Here is a 23,715-nt window from a genome sequence, read left to right as displayed (position 1 = left end):
CAATGGTTCTCAAATTTTAGCTCCTATCAGACTCCCCTGCAGGGCTTGGTGAGAGGCAGACTGCTGCTCCAGCCCCTCACGCCCGCCCTCCCGAGTCTCGCACCCTGAAGTGGGACTGGAGTTTGCACTTCTAACACATGCCCTGGAACCACTCTTTGAGAACCACTGCTCCAAAGTGATTTTATAAATTAGAATCTGTTGGCACAGGTGATGCTCAGCACTTTGAATCAGGACACAGACGGAGGAGGCTCTTGTTTGGCTTGCAGAAGTGTCAACTGTGCCCACAAGGAATAATCCATACTTCATTCTAAGTTTCTAAGTTGTGTAAGCTGTCCCCTTCACAACAGCACAGAGCCACAGGTGTCCTGGGCCTAGGATACAAGATCCTCAGACATACCCCCAGCCTCAGCTGTTGGAGGATGGCCTTTCTGCAGATAGCCACATGCTCCCCCCCTCCATTCCCACTCACTGCCGTGTCCACACGCTCATTCATTGAGTCAATGAACTCTTATTGAGCCTTTACGGTGAGCCTGGCCCCGGGCTCAGGGTCATCATGATTTCTCTCTTTCCATTTGACACATGAAGAAACTGAGGCTCAGAGAAGCTGAGAAACTTGCCTAAGGCCTCAGAGCTAGTTAAGGGACTAGGGCCTTGACCTAAATCTCAGAGGTCTAACTCCCAAGTCCTGCTCTCACCTGCCCCTTTGAGCTTTGCCCCATGGGTTACGGAATAGGGTTCACTGAGGTCCTCTGGCTCCAGAGCAGTCCCATTCTTCCTTCAGGAAAGGCTGGACCTCATGGTTTCCACCCCATCCCGATGTCTCTCAACCAAGTGAGGAGCTGCTTGCCGTTCCACGGTCCTGGAGCAGCAGTATGGGAATAACTCACAGGAGGGAGAGTTGAGAGAAGGAGGCCTGCCTCAGAGTTCCTGAGCCCTCAGCTGCTTCTCCCAGTCCCCACAGCCTTGTCCGGCCTGGGACCAAAGGTGGAGAGAGAAGCCCCAGAGGTCTTACCAGGCAGGCTCCCAGGGAAGGAAGCTCTAGCAGGGGTCTCCAAACTTTTTACACAGGGGGCCAGTTCACTGTCCCTCAGACCATTGGAGGGCTGCCAAGTACAGTGGTCCTCTCACTGACCACCAATGAAAGAGGTGCCCCTTCCAGAAGTGCAGTGGGGGCTGGATAAATGGCCTCCGGGGGCCGCATGTGGCCCGCGGGCCGTAGTTTGGGGACCCCTGCTCTAGAGGAAGCGAGGGGAAGTGGCAAGAGTAATGAAAGCCCAGCCCCTCTCGCCAACATGGTGCTCCTTGTGGCAGCTTCAACCACCCTGGCTTGATAACCCCAGAGCTACCTTTTACAGTTTACAAAGCACCTTCACTCCTAAGGTCCTCTCCCTCCCTCTCTCCTTCCTCTGGGCTGCCTATTAATAATATCAGCAACAGTAATTTACTATGAGCCTGTTCTTTGCGTTACATGCATTCACTCTTAATCTCCCAATAAGCTCTAGGACGTAGGCTCCACAAGTACCCCCATTTTATAGACCAGGAAACTGAGGCTCAGAGAAATAAAAAGCACTGGCTCATGGTCCCATAACTAGGAATATGAACCCAGATTCATCAGCTCTGAAACTCTTCAGCTCAACCACTAGCACCTTTGACTACATCCTCTTCCTGTTTATGCTCCCCATTCCCATGGAGGGGATCACTGCTAAGACCTACGCCCAGGCCCTGGCCCAAGACCAGGCCCAACCCCTTCCCCTTAGTCTCTCTCCACCAGGTACCAAGCTAGACCCACTGCCAGCATCTTTGAAATCCAATTGCACTTGTATTCTTCCTGGGGGAATTCACCATCCATATGTGACTTCTGGCCACAGACAATGGCATTTCTTGTGCCCATGCACTCTCAGCACCCACTTGCACAGGAACACACAGACACACTGGCACACTCACTCCCGCTCCGGCACAAAGGTGTGCCTGCTCCTGCAGGGCAGACAGAAGCCCAGCTACTCCCTGGCTGGCTCCTGTGGAGACTGGAGGGAAGTGACCCTCCCCCAGCTGGCCTTTCTGACTTCATCTCCCTTCTCTTTCCCTTTTGAGGGAAACATTTCACAATAAGGAATATCACAAGAATAACGATAATAACAGGAATCAGCCATTCCAGTTTACAAACCTTTTTCATATAATCACCTCACTTGATTCTCCCAAGCTCTCAGAGGTAGGTGTTTATATATTTCGATGTTGCAAGTACAACAGTGTCACACAGCTAGGTAGGAGCAGAGCCAGGGTCCTAACTCCCTGCTCACACCCTCTCAGTTCAAGTTCCTTCTCCTGAATCATCAGTGATGACAGTTCACGGTTGCCAGGCACGGAGAGCCTATCCTTGCTTAGATTTGAGGTGCACTTTATGAATGTCAGTTTTAATCCACTCAATAACCCAGCGAGGTGAACTTTTTAATGCTTAATGTAAAGATGACAAGAGTTAAGGGCAGAATGGCAGTCTAAGGAATATTCCAGAACTAGATGCACATCACTTTAGAAGAGCGTGGGAAGGAAGAGAACAAGAGCTTCTAATGGGCGCTTTAGGGAAAGCGGATGCTGGGGGTGGGGGTGGTAATGAAGAGTCTTCCTTCCACTCTGGGCCCCCAAGCACTTAGCCAATTATTGAGTTGTGGCCCCTGCTCTCTGTGTTTGCCCACAGCCACAAAGTCACCAAAAGGCCGGGGCTGGCTTGAACCCGGCAGTCTGGTTCCAAAACCCACTTGATTATTAACCTTTAAGGAACTAGTGCAGAAAGAACTCAGACCTGGAGGCAAAATGCCCACCTAGCTAGATGTCTGGGGCACCACTCACCTCTCTCTGCCCCATTTCCTTGTGAAATGGGGCATGTCATTAACCTCACCTGGCCTTCCTCTTCCCCCCACCCTCCTCACCCCCCACTGGTGACTATCAGACAAGATGAAGAGATAAAGGCGTGCTGGGGGGTGGTGGTGGAGGGGGGTGGGAGTTGGGTTGAGGATATTACTGGTCACAGAGGGTTGAAATGAGTCCGGAATCTGGGGGGAGGGATGTTGTTTACAGGAACCTTCTTTTTTCAGGCAGAAAGACTCCCAGAGAGCCTCCAGGACCACACCACGCCGTTCTTACCCCCTTGGCCCCCACAGTCTGACACCTGTCCATCCTTTCCCCTCCACATGTCCAGGAGTCCCAGGTAAGGTCTTAGTTCGCGACAGTGCAATCTACGGCAACACTGCTGAGGCTGGGTGGAGGATGAAGAAGGGGTGTGTGTGCTCGTATGGGTGGTGTCATGTTATTTTGGCAAAGTCACACCAAGCAGGGGTAGAAAAGGGTGGGTCAAACACTAATGAGAGCCATCTGTAACATGGGATTGATCATTCCGACTTGGTTCTGCAAACCAAATGAGTTCATGACTGTAACTTCTTGAGCCCAGGTGCCTGGCACGGATCAGCAGTCAGCAAACAGTGACCATTATAACTGTTACTACTACACACTCAAGTATCTACCAGCCAAGCAGTCCCTTCCACTTAGACACTGGCCTCGGCTCCCCCAAGGGTATTTAAGACAATGCGGTTTGCCAACCTATGGGGATGTTGATAGTCTCACAAAAGGGGCACAGTCTTCAGAACTTGCCAAAAAAGTCATCCTGTGTGACGTGGGTCCTCGGTTTTGGTTCCCAAGCTCCTTCTCCTGGGGCGTGAGCGCGCCTTCCGCCGGCGGTTTCCAGGAAAACCTGGGCTGGGGAGCCCGGAGCCCAATCCCCCCAACCCCTCTCTCCCACCCGCCCTGTTGGCCACCCTGGGGCGAGGCAGCCCGGTGCGTGGGAGGGGAAGGCGCGCCATTGGCTTCAGCGCCGCACTGAGAGGAGGGACCAGCGCGGGCCGCCAGACTGGGGCAAACCCCGGCCGCGCTGTGTACTGCACGCAGTCCAGCCCGGTCCTGTCCTGCCGGGGCGGCGTGATGTGAGCGCCCGAGGTCCCCTTGCACGCCAGCTCCGCGCAGCCGGCCCCAGCATGCGCTAGGAACGTAAGTTCTGCTCCCCACCGCCGCTTCGGAGCCTCGCACTTTCCCCTCCCGCCGCCAGCCGGCCCGTTCCTGCGCAGCGCAGCGCAGTTCAGCGGGGCTCCCGCAGCCGCAGGGACCCCTGGGGGCAGTTAGGACCCTGGGCGCTTGAGCCGGGCGCCCCACCTCCTGGAACCAACGGATTCAGCCGGGACCCCAGGGATCCCTTCCCTGGCTCTCCAAGGCGCCATTCCGCAGCTCCTCTGTTCCTCTCCTTTGCGCTCTCGGCTCCGTGCCCTTCCCTCTGACTCGGTTTCCCTTTCTCCGGCTTTGTCCCTCCGCCGTCTTTTCCCTTTTGGATTGTTCGTTTCGCCCTCGGCCTCCCCCCTTCTCCAGTTCGCGCTCTCTGCTTCAGAGCTAAAGAGAAACGGAGCGAAAAGCAGTTTCTCTCTCGCGCTGGGGTCTTATTCGGTCCCCGAGCTCAGTTCTCTGTCCCCTCCCCCTCCATCTCTGCCCCCAATCCCCACCCTTGCCATTGTTCCCGGGTCCCGGGCGTGCGCGGAGAAAACTTGAGAGTCCCTCTCCTTTCTTCGCCCCCGCTGGGCCGCAGAAGGAGGCGGTGGAGTTCGCACCGCCCACGAGTCTGGCGCGACCTTCTGGTTCAGGGGGTCGTAGGGGCGGGGGGACGGGGCCAGAGAACCCCGGGGCGACCAACAGCCTAGAGCTCCCCGCCTGGAATCTTAGAAAGTGGGTGAGTAGCTGGAGCTGGGAGATAAAGAACCCACTGGAAGGGGGAGGAGCAAGGCTGGAAAGACCCCAGTCTCCAGGCTGGGGGTGGGGTGAGCTGGCAGAAACGGAACCCCCTGCCAAAGCTCCAGTTATTGGGGGCAGGGTAGAGAAAGCACAGGTGCAGACAGACGCCCCCATTGTCGCCTGAGTCGCACGCTCAGCAGGAAGGGGGCGGTGTGGGGCAATTGGCTTGGCGAAGGGTGGGCTCGGTCGGAGGTCGGCAAAAGGCACCCTCGCTGGGGGTCTGTAGAGGAACCGCCTGAACGTTGCGCCCAGCAGGGTCTGGTTCTCGCTTTGCGTCCCTTGCTTCACTGTCCACGCCCCCACCCAGTGCTGGGCTCCTGCCGCCTCCTTGCGGCCCCAGAGGAGTGGGTTTCTCCGCTGGAGCGTTGGAGGCAGGGGCAGGAGGGGGGCGGAGGCCAAAAATCCTGGGGTTCCTCCAAAGCCAAGGCCGCGTGGCGGCTGCGCCGCCCCGCCGCTCCGCACTTCCTGGTCGATTTCCTTCAGACAAACTTTTCCTAGTGGGGCTGCCCAGCAGATGAAGGCCCCCGGGCTTCGGGGATGCCCACTCCTATTGTGCGTCCTCTTGGACCTCCGCTCCTGAAGGCCTGTGGATGGGGGCGGGACACAACCCTTTCATCGTGCAGCCTTCAAATACTAGGGACACTGGGGGTGGGTGGGAGGCTGTTGTAGCGGAGACAGGATGAGGCATTGTCAATATCGCAGCCAAAGCGCCACATTCAGCCCATGAGGAGGAAATATTTTTCTTTCTTGGTTGTTAAGAAAAAAGGTATTGCTTATTCTCCAGACCTCTGTGATCCCATCTGAAAATGGGCCGTCTGGCCCCTGAGGTACCCTCCGCCTTCAATACCCTGGAAGCCAGCTGCCCTGGCTTCTTTCCAGACCACATGCTGTCAGCCTCACCATTCCTTCCGAATTCGGAGTAGAGGGCTGAGGCCCAAGCCCTTCACCCGTTTCTGGCTGTCAACGCCTGCTCGGGTCTGCTGTTCTTGCAGGGCCTGCTCTCAGGCCCCCTGCAGCTCCTCCCAGTCCGCACTCAGCTGCCTGGCCTCCCTGAAGACCTTATGATTGCTATCCCCACTTTTTCTGCTGGAGAAAGTGTCTGCTCCTCTGGCAGTGTGGGTGTAGGAAGGGGGAGCCATTGCACACATCCTTGGGCTGTTTTATACTTTCACTCATTGAACAAAGTGTGAGCTGTACACCAAACATGATTTAATGAACAAAGCGCCAGGCACAGGGTCAGGCGATGGGAGACATCTGTGAACAAGATATTCTTGCCCTCGTGGAGCTGACACTTAAGGGAGCAGAGGGACAACTAACCAACAAAAGCAGCAAATTATGTAGTGTATTGGGAGGTGAGGGGAAAAAGTAGAGTGTTGAGGCCCGGGAGGGGTTGCCATTTTAAATAGGGTGTTCAGATCCTGACCAGGTGGTGGCGCAGTGGATAGAGCATTGGACTGGGACAGGAGGACCCAGGCTCAAGCCCATGAGGTCGCCAGCTTGAGCGCGGGCTCCTCTGGTTTGAGCAAAGCTCACCAGCTTGGACCCAAGGTCGCTGGCTCGAGCAAGGAGTCACTCGGTCTGCTGGAGCCCCCCAGTCAAGGCATACATGAGAAAGCAATCAATGAACAACTAAGGTGCCGCAACAAAGAATTGATGCTTCTCATCTGTTTCCCTTCCTGCCTGTCCCTATCTGTCCCTCTCTCTGACTCTCTCTGCCTCTGTCATACGAAATAAATAAATAAATAAATGGGGTGTTCAGGGAGGCCTCGAGGAGGAGGTGACTTTTGAGGCAAGGCTTTGAGGGAGTGAGCGACGTGGATATCTTTGGGAAGTAAAGATCCAGAAGAGAACAGTCTGTCCCAAGGCCCTGAGGCTGGAATGCGCCTGGTAAGGATCCAGTGTGGCTAGGGTGTGGCTAGGGTACAGCCAGGGTGCAGCAAGGCTGCTAGGGTGCAGTGAGGCGGTGAGGAAGAGAAAGGAGGCCAGGCTGCCTGAGAAGGGGTGGGGCCTCCCCATTCCGCAGGTGAAAGAAGTGATGCCAAGAAACAGCATGTAAGTCACTCCAGGACGCGCAGTCCAGGGGAGGCAGCTGCAGGCGGGGTGCTGAGACTGTGCCTCAGCCCACAGTGCTTTCCCTTCATCCTGCATCCTCAGCACCGGTGGTGTCCCTCCCAGGGGTGTGGAGGGAGCCGCCCAGGCTTAGTACCCCAGGGAGCTCCATATCTCTGCAACCTGTTGCTGGTCCCTTGTCCACCTGTGGTCAGTACTCTCAGGGCAGCATCTTCCTGCTGACCCAGAGGGATCCTATTCTCTCTCCTCCCTCTTCCTTCCTATGGCCCCCTTTGAAGTATACCTCTCTGTAATTATAATGTAGCCCCTGGGAGGTGCCTGTTCTGAAGCTGGTATGGACAAGGGGGAAACTAAAGCCAAGAACTGAGTCTCCCAGTCGGGAAATAACAACAGGGGCATTATTATGGAGCGTGCACTATGAAACAGGTGCTTCCAGGTGTTTTTTATTGTGAGTACCTTCTCATTTGGGGAAGGTGTCATTATGACACCAATTTAACGGTTGGGGAAATTGAGGTTCAAAGGGGTGGTGTCACTGGCCCAAAGCCATGCAGCTAATAAGTGGTAAGCAGAAGCCGTTGTAGTTGTGACCTCCTCTTTGAACCCCTAAGCCAAAGCCCCAAACCCTGGGAGAGATGGTCAGTCCTGGACTGTGGCTCTGACCTGTCAGGGTCCTGAGAAAAGGATAGGGACCCTTCTGCCTGTTTCTCCCAACCCACCAGAAGACATTTGCTTCTGAAAAGTTGACTCAAAATGGTATTGTATCCCTCAAGGAAATTCCCCTCCTCCCTTCTTCCCCCTCTAAGTTCCTGAGTAGCTGCAGGGGTGGGGGGAAGAGGGAGGGGTGGGAGGAGAGAAGGATGTGTCCACTGCCTTCTCACAGGAGCTCCGGCCCCTGGGATCCGGAAACACCAGCTGCCTTTGAGGGCCCTGACATGGTCACTGGGACAAGGGGGAGATGGGCCCGTTCCCAGCCTGAAAAGGACAGGAATTCTCCACGTGCTTGCTCTGCCTTTTGTGAGTGACAGTAGGGACAGGGAAAACCCTCGCAGTGACTCCTGAGAGGCCACAGAAGGCTGTACCCCGCCTCCAACCCGCCCTGCACACAGTAGCAGCTTCAGCCCCCTGGCCGAGGTCCCCAGGGATGTCCCCTCCCAGCCCTCTGCCCTGCCTTCCCCCCTCTCCAGCACAACAGGCAATGTTTATGTTTTGTCTCTGAAGTTTTGGAGATGTTTGTTTGTGTGAAAGTTTGGCCCTCTCTCCGCCTTTCTGGAAACTAGGCTCCTTCCAAAGGAGGGAAGCCAGTGGCAGGATGGAAGGAACGTGTGTGGCCTTGGGGACAGGGAGAGGGGTGGTGGGACTTGAGGCTGGGCAGCTAGAGTGTGGCTAGTGGACAGCAAGGTTTGGAAGCCAAATTATGAAGGTCACAGCTGGGAGGGGCCCTCGGGACCACACTCCTACTATATGTTTTTTGGATGAGGAAACTGAGTCCCGGAGTCCAGCCTTGCAGCTTCATTGCAAACCGGCTGCTGCCAGCTCCAGTGTGCAGGCAGGTTCTTGGAAATGGGGCGTGGAATCCCTCCTTGACTGCAGAGCTTTGCCGTGGGAACTGGGCTCATTGCCACTGCAGGATTCGCATCATGCTCCCTCCTGTCCCTGCCAGTTCTGTCCTGTCATCCTCACCCTGTGCAGCAGTGTGGACACTGAGCCCGCGGTGATGGTGGGACGTGACAGAGATGGATGACGCAGCCCCACCCGACGCTGGCTCACCAGCTCCTTGACAGGCAGGGCTGACTAAGCTGGCCCAGCTTTTAGAATAATTATGCTCTCTGGGGACACACAGCAAGGAAGCCCTGCCACATGGCAGCTTGGTCTCAGCTTCCTCCTGTAGTCAGTGGGCCCTGAGACCTGCCCCCAAAACCTGCACCCAGAGGCCACCATGATGATGTCGGTAACACTGTGTCCATCCAGCCTCCCGTGTGTCCGGCTACTTCCTAGTTCAGCCCTAACGCGCCTTAGTAAGTCAGGCATTCTCAGCCCCATTCATAGTGACGGAATGGAGAGTGGTCATCTGCCCAAAGGCACAGGCGAGTCCCAGCCGAGAGGTGAACACAGGTGCCTTTATCCCCCACAGTCCACTGCCCAAGGGCCCGGGTAGTGGCAGCGGGGTGATGGGCTGCCCCAGAAAGGAACCCAGGGTGGGTGGTGTGGACTCTCTCTGCCTCCCTTTCTCCCTGGGCCCTGCCTCTCACCCCCTGGGGCTGCCCTATCCCAGACCCCGTTTCCAGCTATTTTGCGGGAATGTGATAACAGAACAATGGGTCTCCCTGCAGCACTTCCCAGGTCCTGTCGGAGTCACAGGGCTCTAACCAAGGGAGGCTGGACCCCAGGGAGGGGTGCAATGCTGGTGCCCGCCAGGGGCTTTCAGGGGGCGATGGGGACGATGGCTTAGGGCTTAGCTCTTTGTGGAGGTCAGGCTCGCCAAGCAGTCTCCCCACCCACACACGCACCCCAGCTCCTCTCCCGATGTCCAGTCCGAGCACAGTTCATCTGGTTTGAGTGTCAGCTCTGCCGCTTACCCCAGGAGACACTTTGGCTTTAGTTTCCTCATCTGTACAATGGGGGTGATAGTACCACCCATTTTGTAGGTTGTGATGGGGGGTTACTGGGAATTTCTGGTTTGGAAGTACTTGTCCCCAAGTACTAGGTGTATGCCCCTGGGGGCCGTTCTCCTCCCCTAGGTCTTGATTGAACAGGAAGTGGTTCTTGGCTGTGACACTGAGTGGCAGTGATGCCCCCTTGAATCATGGGGGTGGCTCGGCAGCAGACCCCCTGTGGGTGTTCTGGGTCGCAGACCCCTTCTTCTCCCCCATCTTCGCCAGTCGGGTTCCATGACTGGGACAGCTCTGCAGTCCATCCGTTTCTATGGAAACCAGCCTTCCTGAGAGAGCTACAGGGGGTTGGGAGAGCGGGCAGAATGATGTCCCAGCCCATCTGCTCTGCTACAGGAGCAGGGCCTGGGCAGCAGCCCGTCACTTTACTAATTGCTGTCCTTTACTTTAGCACATAGGGTGCCCGGGCTCTCAGCTGCCTTTTCTCCCTGTGCCTCGTCACAACCCTGTAAACCAAGAAGTGGTGTCACACAGGAGGAAATAGAGGCTCAGAGAGGTTAAGAAACTTTCCTGAGGTCACAGAATAATTGAGGGAGAGGTTTGAGGTGTTTTTTTGTTTTGTTTTGTTTTTTTAAATTCATTTTAGAAAGGAGAGAGAGAAGGGGAGAGAGAGAGAGAGGAGAGAGAGAAGGGGGGGAGGAGCAGGAAGCATCAACTCCCATATGTGCCTTGACCAGGCAAGCCCAGGGTTTCGAACCGGCGACCTCAGCATTTCCAGGTCGACGCTTTATCCACTGCGCCACCACAGGTCAGGCGAGGGTGAGGTTTGGGCCCAGGTTTACCAAGCATTAAGTCTGTGCCCTCCCGCCCCCCACCCTGTGACTGTCATCCACCCCTGGCACTTTTACTGCCCCTGAGACCTCCCTTCCTGCCTGGTGCCATCGGCAGTAGGGGGTGAGGGGCTTTACTTGGCCTCTGCCCAGTCCTGGCCCCTCTGTCTCGATGCTGCTGTGAGCTCTTTGGGGGTGTTCTTGCCTGGTCTCAGATATCACAGCACATGAGGAACAGGCAGGGGTGGTGACACGGGCTGCAAGGAGTCAGATCTTGGCCAGCAGGGGCCTCTCAACCTCTCCCCACACTCACTAACTTTTCATAACTATTTGTTGAGCCCTGGTGCCAGGAACGGTCTCGGGCCCTGTTGACACCCGCCCCTTGGAACTCCCCTTCTGGTTCTGGCCGCAGCTTTTAGAGGTGCTGGGGGCAAGGTTTCACCCGAGTTCTCACCCAGTCCTCTAACCTCGCAGTGTCCTGGGCCTCCCAGGTATCAGGCCTTCTGCTGAGAGTGTCTGCACCCTCTGCTGGGATCTTCAGCACCCGTGAACCCCGTGCCCAAGGCCACCTGCCCAGTGGCGGGAGTCCAAATTCAAACGCAACCCTGCCTGACTTCCAAGTCCCTCTCCTGCCCTCCCCTGCCACCAGCTCGTGTGTGGCCTGGGGCAGGTCCTGTGCCCCTGGGCCTCAGCTCTCTGCCCTGTGTGTTTGGAGCAGAGCCTCTCCCGGGCCCTGCCACATGGAACTGAATCTGGTCCTGAGTGTTCTGTGTGGGCAGTGAGACCTGCTGCCCTTAGCCTATCTCATTCGCCTGTCCTCACAGAGTGCCTACTGTGTGCCAAGGCCAAGCAGGGAGACTCTCTGACTGGCACAGTACCAGCCCTGCCTTCAGATCAGTAAGTCTCAACTGCCCGTGACATGAGTCGGAATGTGGGCTGGAAGTGGCCATGGTCACCTGGGCTGAGACCCCGGAGTCCAGCGGAGGGAGGGCGCTCCCGGGAGGCGGCCACACAGAGACTTGAACGAGGAGCATGGGGGTGGGCGGGGCCTAGAGGGCAGGGAGCGCCTTCCTGGCTGGGCAGTGGTTCAGGGATGGAAACATCTATTTAAAGGACGGCGACTTTGATTTGCCAGTTTTATTGGGAATTGAGGTTAAAGAGAAGCCGGCCAGGGGCAGAATGCAGAGGGTCATGAACTCAAGTCTGGGGTGGGGGGCTGCAACCCACATTCTCCCTTCTTGCTTAGCTGGTCCCCCCCAAGTGAGTATGTGGGTGGAGGGGCAGCCCTCTCACCCTCTGTCCTCGCCGGGGGAAGCCTGGCACCTGAGGAGCCGGGGGCCCTGCAGAGGGCAGCCAGGCCTGGGGAAGGAAGCATGGCAGCACTGCCAGGCCGGCTTTTTCCACTGTGCACGGCTGAGTGAAGGAAGAAGGGAAGTGGGAGCGGGCCGGGCCGTCCGGCAGGGACTGTCCTACAGGCACTGCCCCCACTCGCTGTCCCCACTCCCTCTCTGTCCTCCAGTGCCGCCGCGCGGGCCTTCTCCTTACCCCCATTTCTCGGGCAGAAACTGAGGCCGGGAGACTTGGCCAGAGGCCTGCAGCTGGTAAGAGAGCAGAACTGGGATTTAAACCCAGGTCTGGCCGCCCCAAAGCCAGTGCCCAGCCAGAGTGCAGGGAGAGGAGTGGAGGGAGGTGCCCTCTGCCCTGTCCCAGGTTAAAATGGGGGCAAGCCTTGAAGAGACACATAGAGCGACCTTGAAGGGGAGGACAGTGCAAGGGAGACCTGAGGGGTGTGTGTGGGGTTCACCTTGGGAGTGGGCACGCTTACAGGCCGGTGGGTGCGGAGTGTTGCAGCTGCCCACCTACTCTTCCCTGGCCGGGCCCAGTCCTGCGGACGAGAAGGGACAGAACTCTGCTCAAGCAGTTAACTCTGCAGGAGCAGGTGTGGGGAGGGGGCCATTCCCTGAGATCAAGTTCAAGATCTCACTATTCCTGGGGGGCAGGCCCCAGGGCCTTTTCTTTGTCGACAGTGAGCTCAGTGCTTGCTCAGTGCTTGCGCTGGGCTCTGAGGGTGGCTGCGGTGGGTCCCACGGCCCAGGTACCGGATGGCAGTGCCTGTGGATAAGGCTTGTCCCGCCTACGAGTGATGCCAGTGTCAGATGGAGCCCCTGTCTGCACCCGGCCCCAGCGGGTGGCACTGCCACAGCTGACAGCTTTCCGTTTATGGTTCAGGCCTGCGCTGCAGAGGGGAGGGGACTTTGTGTGTTGCTGGGGAGAGGACACTGGCCAGAAGGCCGCTGACCCTCTGAGCTGGGGTCACCGGCACAGCCCAGACCTTGTGAGCTATGGCTTGAGAATCAGTCTTATGCGTCGGGCCTGAGGTCTGGGGGCTTTAGCCAATGGGGTAGAGATACAGGGGATCTTCCGGTTACAACAGTTCCAGTCTCATTCCTACCACAGTGAATTTTGGTGTAAGTCGAAACATACCCTAGCCTAAGTCACTTACCGTATTCCCCCATGTATAAGATGCACTTTTATTTTGGGGCCCAAAATTTGAAAAAAAAAAAAGACAATGAGAAAAAGTGGGAAATGCAGGTAAAAAACATCTACAACAATGAGCACAAAAACAAATGCAAAAAAGCAGGAAATGCAAGTAGAAAAATCTACAACGCTGTATAAGATGCACCCAGTTTTTAGATCCCAAATTTTTTTTTCCTTTTTTTTTCTTTTTTTTTTTTTGCATTTCTCTGAAGCTGGAAACAGGGAGAGACAGTCAGACAGACTCCTGCATGCGCCCGACCGGGATCCACCCGGCACACCCACCATGGGGCGACGCTCTGCCCACCAGGGGGCGATGCTCTGCCCATCCTGGGCGTCGCCATGTTGCGACCAGAGCCACTCTAGCGCCTGAGGCAGAGGCCACAGAGCCCTCCCCAGTGCTCGGGCCATCTTTGCTCCAATGGAGCCTTGGCTGCGGGAGGGGAAGAGAGAGACAGAGAGGAAGGCGTGGCGGAGGGGTGGAGAAGCAAATGGGCGCTTCTCCTTTGTGCCCTGGCCGGGAATCGAACCCGGGTCCTCCGCACGCTAGGCCGACGCTCTACCGCTGAGCCAACCGGCCAGGGCCAGATCCCAAATTTTTTGAAAAAAGGATGCATCTTATACATGGGGAAATATGGTACCTATCCTAACACAGTGGTAAAAATCATAATCTAGAACAGAAAAAGGAAAAAGGACATAAATATAGGAGCCATGATAAGGGCCAAAAAGTCTCCAAACAAAGCAACACAAATGGAACGCTTGTGCTTTTAACAGTCCAGAGTGGCGTAGGTGGTAAGTGGACTGGGGACGCCATGCCCCTCACTCATACGCCGCATTACTGCGTATTCTTCTGCCCTGCACAACCAGACTAGTGTGCCCACGTAGTCCGTAGTACAACACTAACGGCGTAAGCCGAAACACATCCTGATTTTTAAAAGTTTTTATGGGCATGAGTGTCGTAAACTCAAAACGTATGTCGAGACTGTCGTAACCCAAGGACCCCCCAGTATTAGGAAAGTCTAGTTAAGCCCTTCTGGTTTTCCCTGGCTTCCATCCCAGAGCCGCTGCTGCAGGAAACACGGGGGCCGCAGGGTCTGAGTGCCCATCTCAGTGAAGCACTGTCCGGGGACCAGGCACACTGCCCCACGCACTTCACGACCGGGCTTGTACCCTCATGACGTCCCTTTAAGGTAGGACCCTTTATTTTCCCAAGTACAGCCAGGGAAACCGAAGCCCAGAGAGATTAAGTGACTTGCCCACAGGCACACAGCTAAGAAATGATAAATCCAGGATGTGAACTCAGGTGTGACTTTAGCAGTTAGGCTCTTAAATCCTTAGGTCTTCTGCAGTTAACTGACACTTTATACAGCACTGCCTGTCCATTAAGTCATTTCTCCCGAGCCCAGCCCTAGGGGGAAAGGAAGGGTTTCCATTTCACAGATGAGAACACTGGGGCTCAGAGAAGTAACTTGCTATGATTGATGGCTGACGGGTCAGCGCCCCCTCCCTACCCACGCTGTGAGCTACTTAAGAGCAGAGGCCCTGTCCCACCCCCCTGTACCTGGCTAACACCATGTCCTCCCTAAATGCCGTTTCGTTTCTTCACTTATATATGCAGGTGTTGTGCTGTGTGCTCTGATGAAGCTTCTCTTTTTGTCCCTAAAGCTCTGAGGTGGGAAGTATAGCTCCCATTTCACAGATGGGGAAAACTGAGGCTCAGAAAAGTGGAGTGACTTGCCCAACTCACACAGCCAGGAAGGACTGAGGGGAGAGAGAGGGTTAAAAAGCCAGGGGGGCCTACTGGAGGACTGACCATACCTGGTGCTGGGGAGGTGCTTGGGCATTGTGGGGAAATGCAGATGGGTCTTTGCTGTGGGACACAGTGTGGCGCTTTTTCCTAGAGTGAAACGGAGAGTTACCATATAACTCAGTATCATCCCACTCCTGGAAATTTGCCTTAGAGAAATGAAAACTCAGGGTTACACACCGCCTATCTATGGAGGTTTATAGCAGTTTTGTGCAGTCGCCACAGTCTGGAATCAAGCCAGTTAGTTGTTTCTCGGCGAGCGACTGGATAACGACACTGGTCTGTCTGTCCCTTGGAATACAGAGGCTCTCGGGCCTACCTGGCAGTGGGAGGGATGCCAGGCTGATGACAGCTTCTTTCTAAACTCACAGGGAGGTGGTGGCAAGTGGCTGAAGTGTTATGACAGCCCCTAGCTCCCCGAGGAGCAATGCAATTAAACCCTGGTTGCCCCATGGGGCTGTCTACCTCCCTGCCTGCTGGCATTGGGCATTGAGCTGCCTTCTGGTCCCTACCAGCTGCCTCCCATGCCCCAGGTGTGTGTGGGGAGGAAGCATAGCCCCCCCCCCCATTTGACAGATGAGCAACTGGGCTGGGGAGCCAGGAGGGCCAAAGGGCCTGGACATCGCACTCACTGAAGACTTCTTATACCGATTTTGCCCTTATTTCCAAACTCGGGCTGGTGTGCTTCCTGCCTAGTGTATCGACGTCCAAAGCCTCATTATCCAACCCCCCCCCCCCCAGTTTGATCCTCTGTTCTGATGTTTATTTGCTGGGTGCTTTATGACACTGTGGGGCTGGAAAACTAGAAGTGACCCGGGGCGTGTCTGAGCTCTGCCTTTGGCAACCCTGGAGAGGAAGGCTCTCCTGGGGCCAGGGGCACTGAGACCTGGGTCTGAGGCCTGGGCAAGTCCTGCTCAGGTTCCTAGCTGAGGACAGGTGACTTCCGCGCCTCGTCTGTAAGTGGGGGTGGGTTTCCTGTCCTCCCGGAGGGTGGCCATAGGTGGGACTGAGATGTTGCAATCGGGAGGCACCCAGTGCTGGTGCTACTGTGACTGACCCACCTCTGTTGAACCTCATTGAACTTGTTTTCTCCACCTGAGAAATGGCTGTAAGCAGCACCATCCAGCAGGGCAGAGTGGCTGTAATTAGAGGAGCCTGGGGCTACCCCAGGGCCAGCTGGGAGCCTTTCTTCATTGTGGTTACACCCCTGTCCCTCCTGCGCAGGTTTTGTGCTGACCGAAGGCTAGGACGGGCACTCAGCTCCTCTCTGCGTCTCCATTGCCCAGCACGGTGACTGGCACACAGTAGGTGCTTCAAACGTGGCCCAAGGTAGAGGTGGGGGTGGCCGGGGACTCGGGGCTGTGGAAAGTCCTGGGCAGACATGGGGTAGGGGGCGAGGTTGGTGGTGGGTGCTGATGGCAGGAAGGGGACAGACTCGGACTGTCCGAAGCCCTGCCCGCACCCCTGACCGTCCTTCCTCTGGCCTTGCTGGGTCCCGTGATCAGCCCCTTCTGCTTCCTTTAGTCCTGGTGGGTGTGAGGGAGGGTGTCGGGGGATATGAGGGAGGGAGGGCAGGAAGGCTTGCCGGGCAGCAGGAATTGTCTGGGCAAAGATTCAGTGGGGAGCCTGGACCCCGGAGGTCAGGAATCCCTGCTTGGGCTCATTCTTGCTGCTCAACCTTGTATGCCTGACTGACCTCAAGACCCTGCTTACTTCCACCCCCAAGGAACGATTGGGTGTAGTCTCAATCCAAATATACTGCTCACAACAATTAGGGGATATTTCAAAATGAATATGAAACTATAAAATACCCCCTAACTGTTGCGAGCAGTGTACTTATCCTGAGCCCTGTCCTCTAGGGCCATGTACCCAGCCCGGTCACCTGGGGTGTGTCATGTCCACTTAGGCCGACGGGCTGGCAGAGCTGCCAGGGGCAGGGGCCATCTGTGCCCATGGATTTTCCAGATGAGGAAGCTGAGGCCAGAGAACAGCAGGGACTTGGCCCCTTTTCATGACAGCAGGTGGCCAGGGAGCTGGGCACCGAGCCTGTGCCCTCAGAGTCCTAGTCCTGTGTTCTGCTGCTGCCCCAGGCTGAGGGGTTTCTCCGCAGGCCCTGGGCTGGGGCTGGGGGCTGGCCACCCTCTGAGGTCTGGAAGCCGGGCGGGACCCATGGCCTGAAGCTGGTGTCCCCGGACAACCCCTCTGCAGAGTCCGGGCTCCAGGACGAGATGGCGGCCAAGCAGCCCCCCCCTCTCATGAAGAAGCACAGCCAGACGGACCTGGTGAGCCGCCTGAAGACCCGCAAGATCCTCGGAGTCGGCGGGGAGGACGACGACGGGGAGGTGCACCGCTCCAAGGTGGGCCCGCCTGGGGCCCCGCCCGCCTCTGAGCAGGGCCTGGGCAGGCAGCTCTGCCTGCCATCCTGGGCGAGGAGCAGCTGAGACCCACAGCCCTGCAGGGGCCCCAAGACGTAGCTCAGTTTTCTGGAAACTTCATGGAGAAGTCAGGGGGGTGAAAGCAAAAATGAAAACATCATTAGAATTAATGGAGTGCCTGGTATTGTACCACTGTTTTATAAGCATTTAGTCTTGCTAGCCTGGGAAGATGCAGAGAGAGAGAGAGACAGAGAGAGGGACAGATAGTGACAGACAGACGGGAACGCAGAGAGATGAGAAGCATCAGTTCTTCATTGCGGCTCCTTAGTTGTTCATTAATTGCTTTCTCATATATGCCCTGACCGGGGGGCTACTGCAGACCAAGTAACCCCTTGCTCAAGTCAGCGACGTTGGGCTCAAGCTGGTGAGCTTTGCTCAAACCAGATGAGCCCACGCTCAAGCTGGCGACCTTGGGGTTTCAAACCTGGATCCTCTGCATCCCAGTCTGACACTCTATCCACTGCTCCACTGCCTGGTCAGGCAGGGGGCCTGAAATTTGAAGAAAAAAAAAAGTATATTACATAAAGTTATTAAACTCAAGTTTTATTCATCATAAAATTCATACAACTCCTCATCACTGTCAGAATTCCCATCCATTAGCTTGTCCTCCTCTGTGACTGATGACTGATGACGAATCACTGTCTTCATATATAATAACTTCGTCCTCAGTTCCATCTATGGCATTTGAAATGCCACAACCACTATATAAGATGCACCCAGTTTTTAGACCACAAAATTTTCGAATAAGGGTGTGTCTTATACATGGGGAAATACGGTAACCCATTTTATAGATGAGGAAAGCAAGGCTCAGGGAGGTTAGGTGACCTTCCCAAGGCAGAGCCCGGCCCAGCTTCCAGCCCACGCCTGGCAGACTCCTGAGCTTTCATTCTCAGCCACCGTTTTCAGCTTCCCTTAATCTCTGGTGTCAGGGGAGCAGGGAGAGGTGGCCTCAGTGTGACCCTTCCAGCCTGGGTGGCTGGCGGGCTAAGCAGAGGTACCCAGGTGGACCCCTGAGCACGCGGAGGGTGAGCGGGGGGTGAGCGGAGGGTCTCGGGGGTTGAGTGGGCTGGGCATGCTGAGCACTTGCCTTCACCCTGGTGGCCTCTAACCCCTCTGTGTCCACAGATCAGCCAGGTGTTGGGCAATGAAATCAAGTTTGCTGTTCGGGAGCCTTTGGGACTGAGGTGAGCATGACGTGTGTGTTGGTGAGGGGTGGGGTTTGGACTGCCTTGCCCTCTGGTCTTGCCCTTGACTGGTCTCATCTCATTCCCTCTCCCCAAACCAGCCATCCCTGGGCACCTTGGCTGGAGAGGGGTGGGTCCCCTGGGGGCTGGGGGTGGCAGCTAGTGGCCTGGCTGTGACCTTCCTATGGCTGCCTCCCCAGGGTCTGGCAGTTTGTCTCTGCTGTGCTCTTCTCCGGCATTGCCATCATGGTGAGCCCCCACCGCAGCCCTGGGAACCCCAGGCCTAACCAGGGCTCCTCCCCTGCCCTGGGGCCCTGCTGCCTCTCCCACCGTCATGCTGAGGCGCCATCTGTCAGCACTTGCTGGCTGCCTCCGTGTCCTGGCACCTGACACTCGTCCCACCTGTGCCTGCCTGCCCCAGAGCATCCTGGGCCCCGTGGCCATGGCTCTCACTCCGCCCCTGGCAACCCTGTCACCTTCCGTCTTGGCATGGAAGGGTGGGGGGCCCCGTGGCCATGGCTCCCACTCCGCCCCTGGCAGCCCTGTCACCTTCCGTCCTGGCATGGAGGGGTGGGGGGCAATTCACGTCCTGACCCCGGACTGCCTCAGAGACCCTGGCCCTGTTCCTGGGGAAGGAAGATATCCAGGGGGTTTCCACAGTGTCTCCCACCCGCTGTCCCCAGGCCCTTGCCCTCCCTGACCAGCTCTATGACGCAGTCTTTGATGGAGCCCAGGTGACCAGCAAGACCCCCATTCGCCTCTACGGGGGTGCCCTCCTCAGTGAGTATTGCTGGGGAGGACTCTGAGGGAGGTGATGGGCAGTTAGACCAACTGGGTTGAGGGGAACTTGGGGAGCCTTCCTTTGTGTGGGAGCTCACCTTCTTAGACCCCTCCTTCAGCTGATGTCTCTCTCTGCTGGGTGTATGCTGCCATCTTGTGGCCACTTGTAGAATGAGCCCAGTGGATTGGGGCGTCTTTGCCATAGTCTAAGAGTCTAAGACAAGATCTACGGAGCATATGCTGGGTGTAGTGCACCACCTGGGCACTGGGGTGCAAAGATGAATGAGGCAAGGCCCTGCCCTCCAGGGCCTCACAGTCTAGAGATGCAGGCAACTCTACACTGTGTCTGCAGAACCCCTCATGCCCTTGGGCCTCTCATTTGAACCACTTCTGTTTCCTCTTCAATCTTGAGTCACACACAGTGCCTGTTAGGAAGCTGAATAACATAGATGGTGTTCCTCTCCTTCTCCAAAACATTTTGTAGCTCCCGATTGCTTTCAGAATAAAGTCCCAGATGTTCCACCGGGCATTCAGGGTCTTCTGTGGGTGGATCCAGCCTGCCTTCCCAAAGCTACCTCCCCCACATGCAGCCATACCTCATGATGCCTCATCCCCAGTTTCAGAAGGCCTCTGGGCCTTTGCACATGCCGTTTCCCCCCAGTCTTGTGCTGATTGCATTTCCACTCAACTGTCAAGGGCCAGCTCCAGGACCTCTGGGGCAGGGGGTGGTGGACACAGGGATGGCTTCAAGCACTTCACCCACAAGTGGGAGAGCTAGAGCTTTGGGCTTGGGTTTGTTGAAATTAAATAAGTACGTGTCTGGTGTTCAGAGCCAGCAGAGACTGAGGATGCTTGGCCTGGTAAAGGCTAAGTAAGTGGTTCCCCCACTGGAAATATGGGCTGCCTACCTCCCCTGGGGGATTCCTTAGAGACATTCCTTAATGGGCTCAGGCTTTCTGTCTCTAGGAGTCCATTTAAAAAGAAAATGTGGTTGTAGGACCAGGTAACCATGTACTCATAGACTGCCATCAACCCAGAATCGTAACAGAACCTGATAGAGGCAGGAGACCTGGAACTCAGGTCTCCCATTTTACAGGTGAAGGACTGAGTTCCAGTGAGGGGGTGTGACAGGAATGGACTTACTGGTTGGTGACACAGCCGACCTGAACCTGCAGGGACTGGGGCAGGGGATAGACAGATGAGGAGTGTTCACTGGAGGAAGTGCTTGGGGGCAGGAGAGGTGGGGGTACCGGGTCCTGGCTCCCTGCTATGTGGGGGCGGAGGGACAAGGAGCACACCCCCCGTCCCTGCCCTGAAGGGGTGGGTGGTCAGGCTGTCTGGCCCCAAACCCCTCTTTGTCATGGCCTAGGCATCTCCCTGATCATGTGGAATGCTCTCTACACGGCCGAGAAGGTTATCATCCGGTGGACTCTGCTCACGGAAGCCTGCTACTTTGGGATCCAGTTCTTGGGTGAGTCCCGAGGTAGGCAGGGCGGGAGGCTGATGGCGGGGTGTGGGCAGGGCAGCTTTGCCCCCACAGCTCGTGCCACGTAGGTTTCTAGGAAGTGAGGGAAGCCTGTCTGAGGGGGAGGGACCCCTGTGGCTGTGTTTTACCTTTGTGCCTGAGCCCCTGTGCTGACACAGCTGTATCTCCTGAATACACACACAGGCATTCCTACAGTCTCCCCCACACACGTGGGCAAATGCCCGCACCCAGCACAGGTGTGGCGGCACACACCGGCTCTGCCCACGTGCTCACCCCCTTCCTGCCATGTGGGGACATCAGAACAGACACGTCTGTGGGGTCAGCCAGCTGGCAGAGCCCCCTGGGTCAGGGCGGGTCCAGAGAGGCGGCCCTCCCCTCCGCAGGGCTCCCGGACGAGCATGCTGTCCTGAGGTGGGGTGAGGCCACATCCCTCCTCTGACCTCTGACCCTGGCCTTTCTCCCACAGTGGTCACTGCCACACTGGCCGAGACGGGCCTCGTGTCCCTGGGGGTCCTGCTGCTCCTGGCCAGCCGCCTTCTCTTCATCGCCATCAGCATTTACTACTATTACCAAGTCGGCCGGAAACCCAAGAAAATCTAGCTGAGCACTGGCGGGGTTCCTCTGGGGCAGGGAGACCCCGGGCCTCAGTTTCCCTTTGGTTCACGGAAGGCGGGAGGGAGCCTGCCCTGCACCGGGCGGACAGGCGCAGCCCCTCTCCTTCCTCCCAGGCACTCCCCAGAGGCTGTGGCCTGGACTTGCAGGTCTCGGGAGGGACAGGGCCTCTGTGCTGATCTCTGCCCCACACAGTGACTCCTTTCCTGGGGCCCCTCGGCCTGCAGGCCCCCTGGGTAGACACTGCCTGAAGAGCCTGCGTCTCCTCTCGAGGATCGGGCTGGAACGGGGGCCGCTTCCCCTTGTGCCTGGAGGCTCTTCTGTCTTTTGAGAGGCTATGGGCTGTCCCCTGGCCCTCCCCTTCACCTGCAGTCCATCCGGTGCCCAAGCAGCTGGACTTGGCTTCTGCCTATGCCTGGCAAGCCCAAGAACTTGACCTTGTGCCCCTACTTGCTGTGGGCCCTCCCCACACGTGGGGGCCCTTCTCCACCCCTAAACACACACACCTCCCTCACCACAGCCCAGCTGCAGGCCGATGGGCAGGGGTGGCTGACTTAGCACGGCCTTGCCGCCTTCCTGTGACATAGGCCACATGCCTCCAGCTGGCCTGGGTCCAGGCGCTGCTGGCCCTGACGAACAGATATCCCCAGCTGGAGGCCACCTGTGAATCCTGGGGTTGGAGATGAAGGAAGAGAAACGGTGACATTGTCCTTGTCCCTTGGCACGTTCTCCAGGGTCTGATGCTCACCTGGCTCAGCCCCTCATCTACCCTTCCCCTTCCCCCGGGTGCAGCCCTCTGGACCTCCAGCCTGGGCTGCGCCCAAGGTCAGGCAAGATAGGACTGGGTGTCCTTCACACTCAGCAGGAGAAATGAGTAGAAGTATTTCATAGACCACCTCCTCTCGTCTCCCACCCCCCACAGATGCCGTGGAGAAGGATGGCACCTGGTGCCCTCAGAGCTAGAGACCCCCCTATAGCCCCCCCCCGCCTGTGTGTCCCCACGTACTCCCTCCCCCTCCCAGCGCTCTCCTCCCCTCCCCCAGGACACAGGTGTGCTCACCAGGGATGGCAGCCCCTGGGTTTGGGGACAGGTGCGGAGAGCAGCAGCCCAGGCTCCAGCCTCACTTTCCATCTTCGAATAGAGCGTCTTAGAGAGACAAGATAGATGGATGGTCCTTTGAAGTAGCCCAGTTCTGGCTACTGCCCGGTGGGCCTGTGTCTGGGGACCTTGCCCCGTCCACACTGAGCCTCACCCTGTCCTCCCCGTGCTCAGCTGTCCCCGCAGACACATGCCCAGTGTCCAGAAGAGCAGTGGCTCCATCACTGGCACACAGCTGGGCAGGGAGGCCCAGCAGGTCCGGTGCCCAGGGCTGTGTAGCTGGCAACCATGGTCGAACAGAAGGAAACCAGGGCTCTAAGGAAGGACCTGCCCTTTCCTGGCATCCTTCCTTGTCATTGAAGTCTGTGCCTGTCCCCAGGGAGAGCCCTGGGCAGGCTGGGGGCCACTGTCGACTTTGGGAGGTAGTGTTGGTGACCACATCCTTAATCTGACCCTTTTTTTTTAAGGCCAGGCTTTGTCCTCCAGTGGCCGATGGGTAGTTTGTCCTAGTATCCGCTGGGCACGGCTGGTGGACCCCTCCCGAGGCCAGCAGGGAAGTGGGGCTGGGGCTCTGGAGTCGGGCTCTGCGTTGGGCATAAGCCAGGGCTGAGCTGGCCAAGGCACCTCCCTGTCCGCTGGGGTGAGGGGCGGGGCACGGACTGGTCCCACAGGCGGTGGTGAGGGCCCGCTGGGAGGGCGCCGTCCAGGCCCACACAGCCGTGGTGGTGGAATTAGGCGCTGCTTGGTTAAACATCCCAGTGAGGCCTGCAGGGTAAGGTCTGGTAGACAGGCGTGGCCTGGGGGTGGGGGCAGGCGGGCTGTTGAGCCCCGATTGGGGAGGAGACAGCGGCAAGGGGAGAGGGACAGAGGAACCCATGTCTCATCGGGAAGGCCTCTTGTGGGCCCAGCTCCCATCCGGATGGCCTGGGAAGCCCCGGAACACCCCTTCCCAGTTCCCCCAGACCCCCCAGACCCCCTCTGCCACAAGAGCCCGGGAGTCTCTTGCCAAGCTCTTGCCCCGGCCCCTGTCTACCCTGCCCCCAAATCAAGACCACCTCTCTTCATGGTCACTATTTATTCTTCGTTCCTTTTTCTTTTTGTAAGAAACAGTCACAAAAACCAGTGCAAAACCATCAGTGTGGGTGTCCTGTTTTATATTACAAAAACTCTTGATATATAATATAAAAAGGGGGCTCACGGAAGTAAACGATAAATTAGCTCTGCTATCTACTGCAGGGACATTTACAATTTTCAAAATAGACTTTGAACATAGGGCCCATGAGGGAAAGGAAGAGGGGGCTTCTGCGGAGATGGGGTGCTGGGGCCTCAGCTTGCTGGGGGGGGGTCCTGACTGTGCCCCGCAGGCATGGGTGGGAGAAAGGGACCAGGGAGGCTGAGGACAGGCCCCAGCCCCTGACACGTATCCCCTCCTCCCAGAGGCAGG

At 57.1% G+C, this 23,715-nt stretch overlaps 1 protein-coding gene across 2 annotated transcripts; it reads left to right on the top strand.

The window, feature by feature from the left end:
- The first annotated feature begins 3,853 nt into the window (after positions 1 to 3,853).
- On the top strand, positions 3,854 to 23,407 carry TP53I11 (tumor protein p53 inducible protein 11). 2 transcript variants are annotated; one of them, XM_066251340.1, is made up of 8 exons: positions 3,854 to 4,035; positions 15,900 to 16,004; positions 16,884 to 17,032; positions 18,236 to 18,294; positions 18,495 to 18,543; positions 18,978 to 19,074; positions 20,444 to 20,545; positions 21,027 to 23,407. In XM_066251340.1, exons 3-8 carry the CDS (start codon positions 16,904 to 16,906, stop codon positions 21,158 to 21,160), a joined length of 570 nt encoding a protein of 189 aa, XP_066107437.1. In that variant the 5' UTR covers positions 3,854 to 4,035; positions 15,900 to 16,004; positions 16,884 to 16,903; the 3' UTR covers positions 21,161 to 23,407. The 2 variants fall into 2 exon arrangements, with proteins under 2 accessions (XP_066107437.1, XP_066107436.1); XM_066251339.1 differs by having other exon boundaries at positions 3,856 to 4,035; positions 15,900 to 15,979.
- Positions 23,408 to 23,715: the final 308 nt, after the last annotated feature.

This window comes from Saccopteryx bilineata, chromosome 1, assembly GCF_036850765.1.
Source record: "Saccopteryx bilineata isolate mSacBil1 chromosome 1, mSacBil1_pri_phased_curated, whole genome shotgun sequence".
In the NCBI taxonomy this organism is placed as follows: Eukaryota; Metazoa; Chordata; class Mammalia; order Chiroptera; family Emballonuridae; genus Saccopteryx; species Saccopteryx bilineata.
The sequence above is the reverse complement of the archived record's forward strand: the minus strand, read 5'-3'. Positions and strand labels throughout refer to the sequence as shown.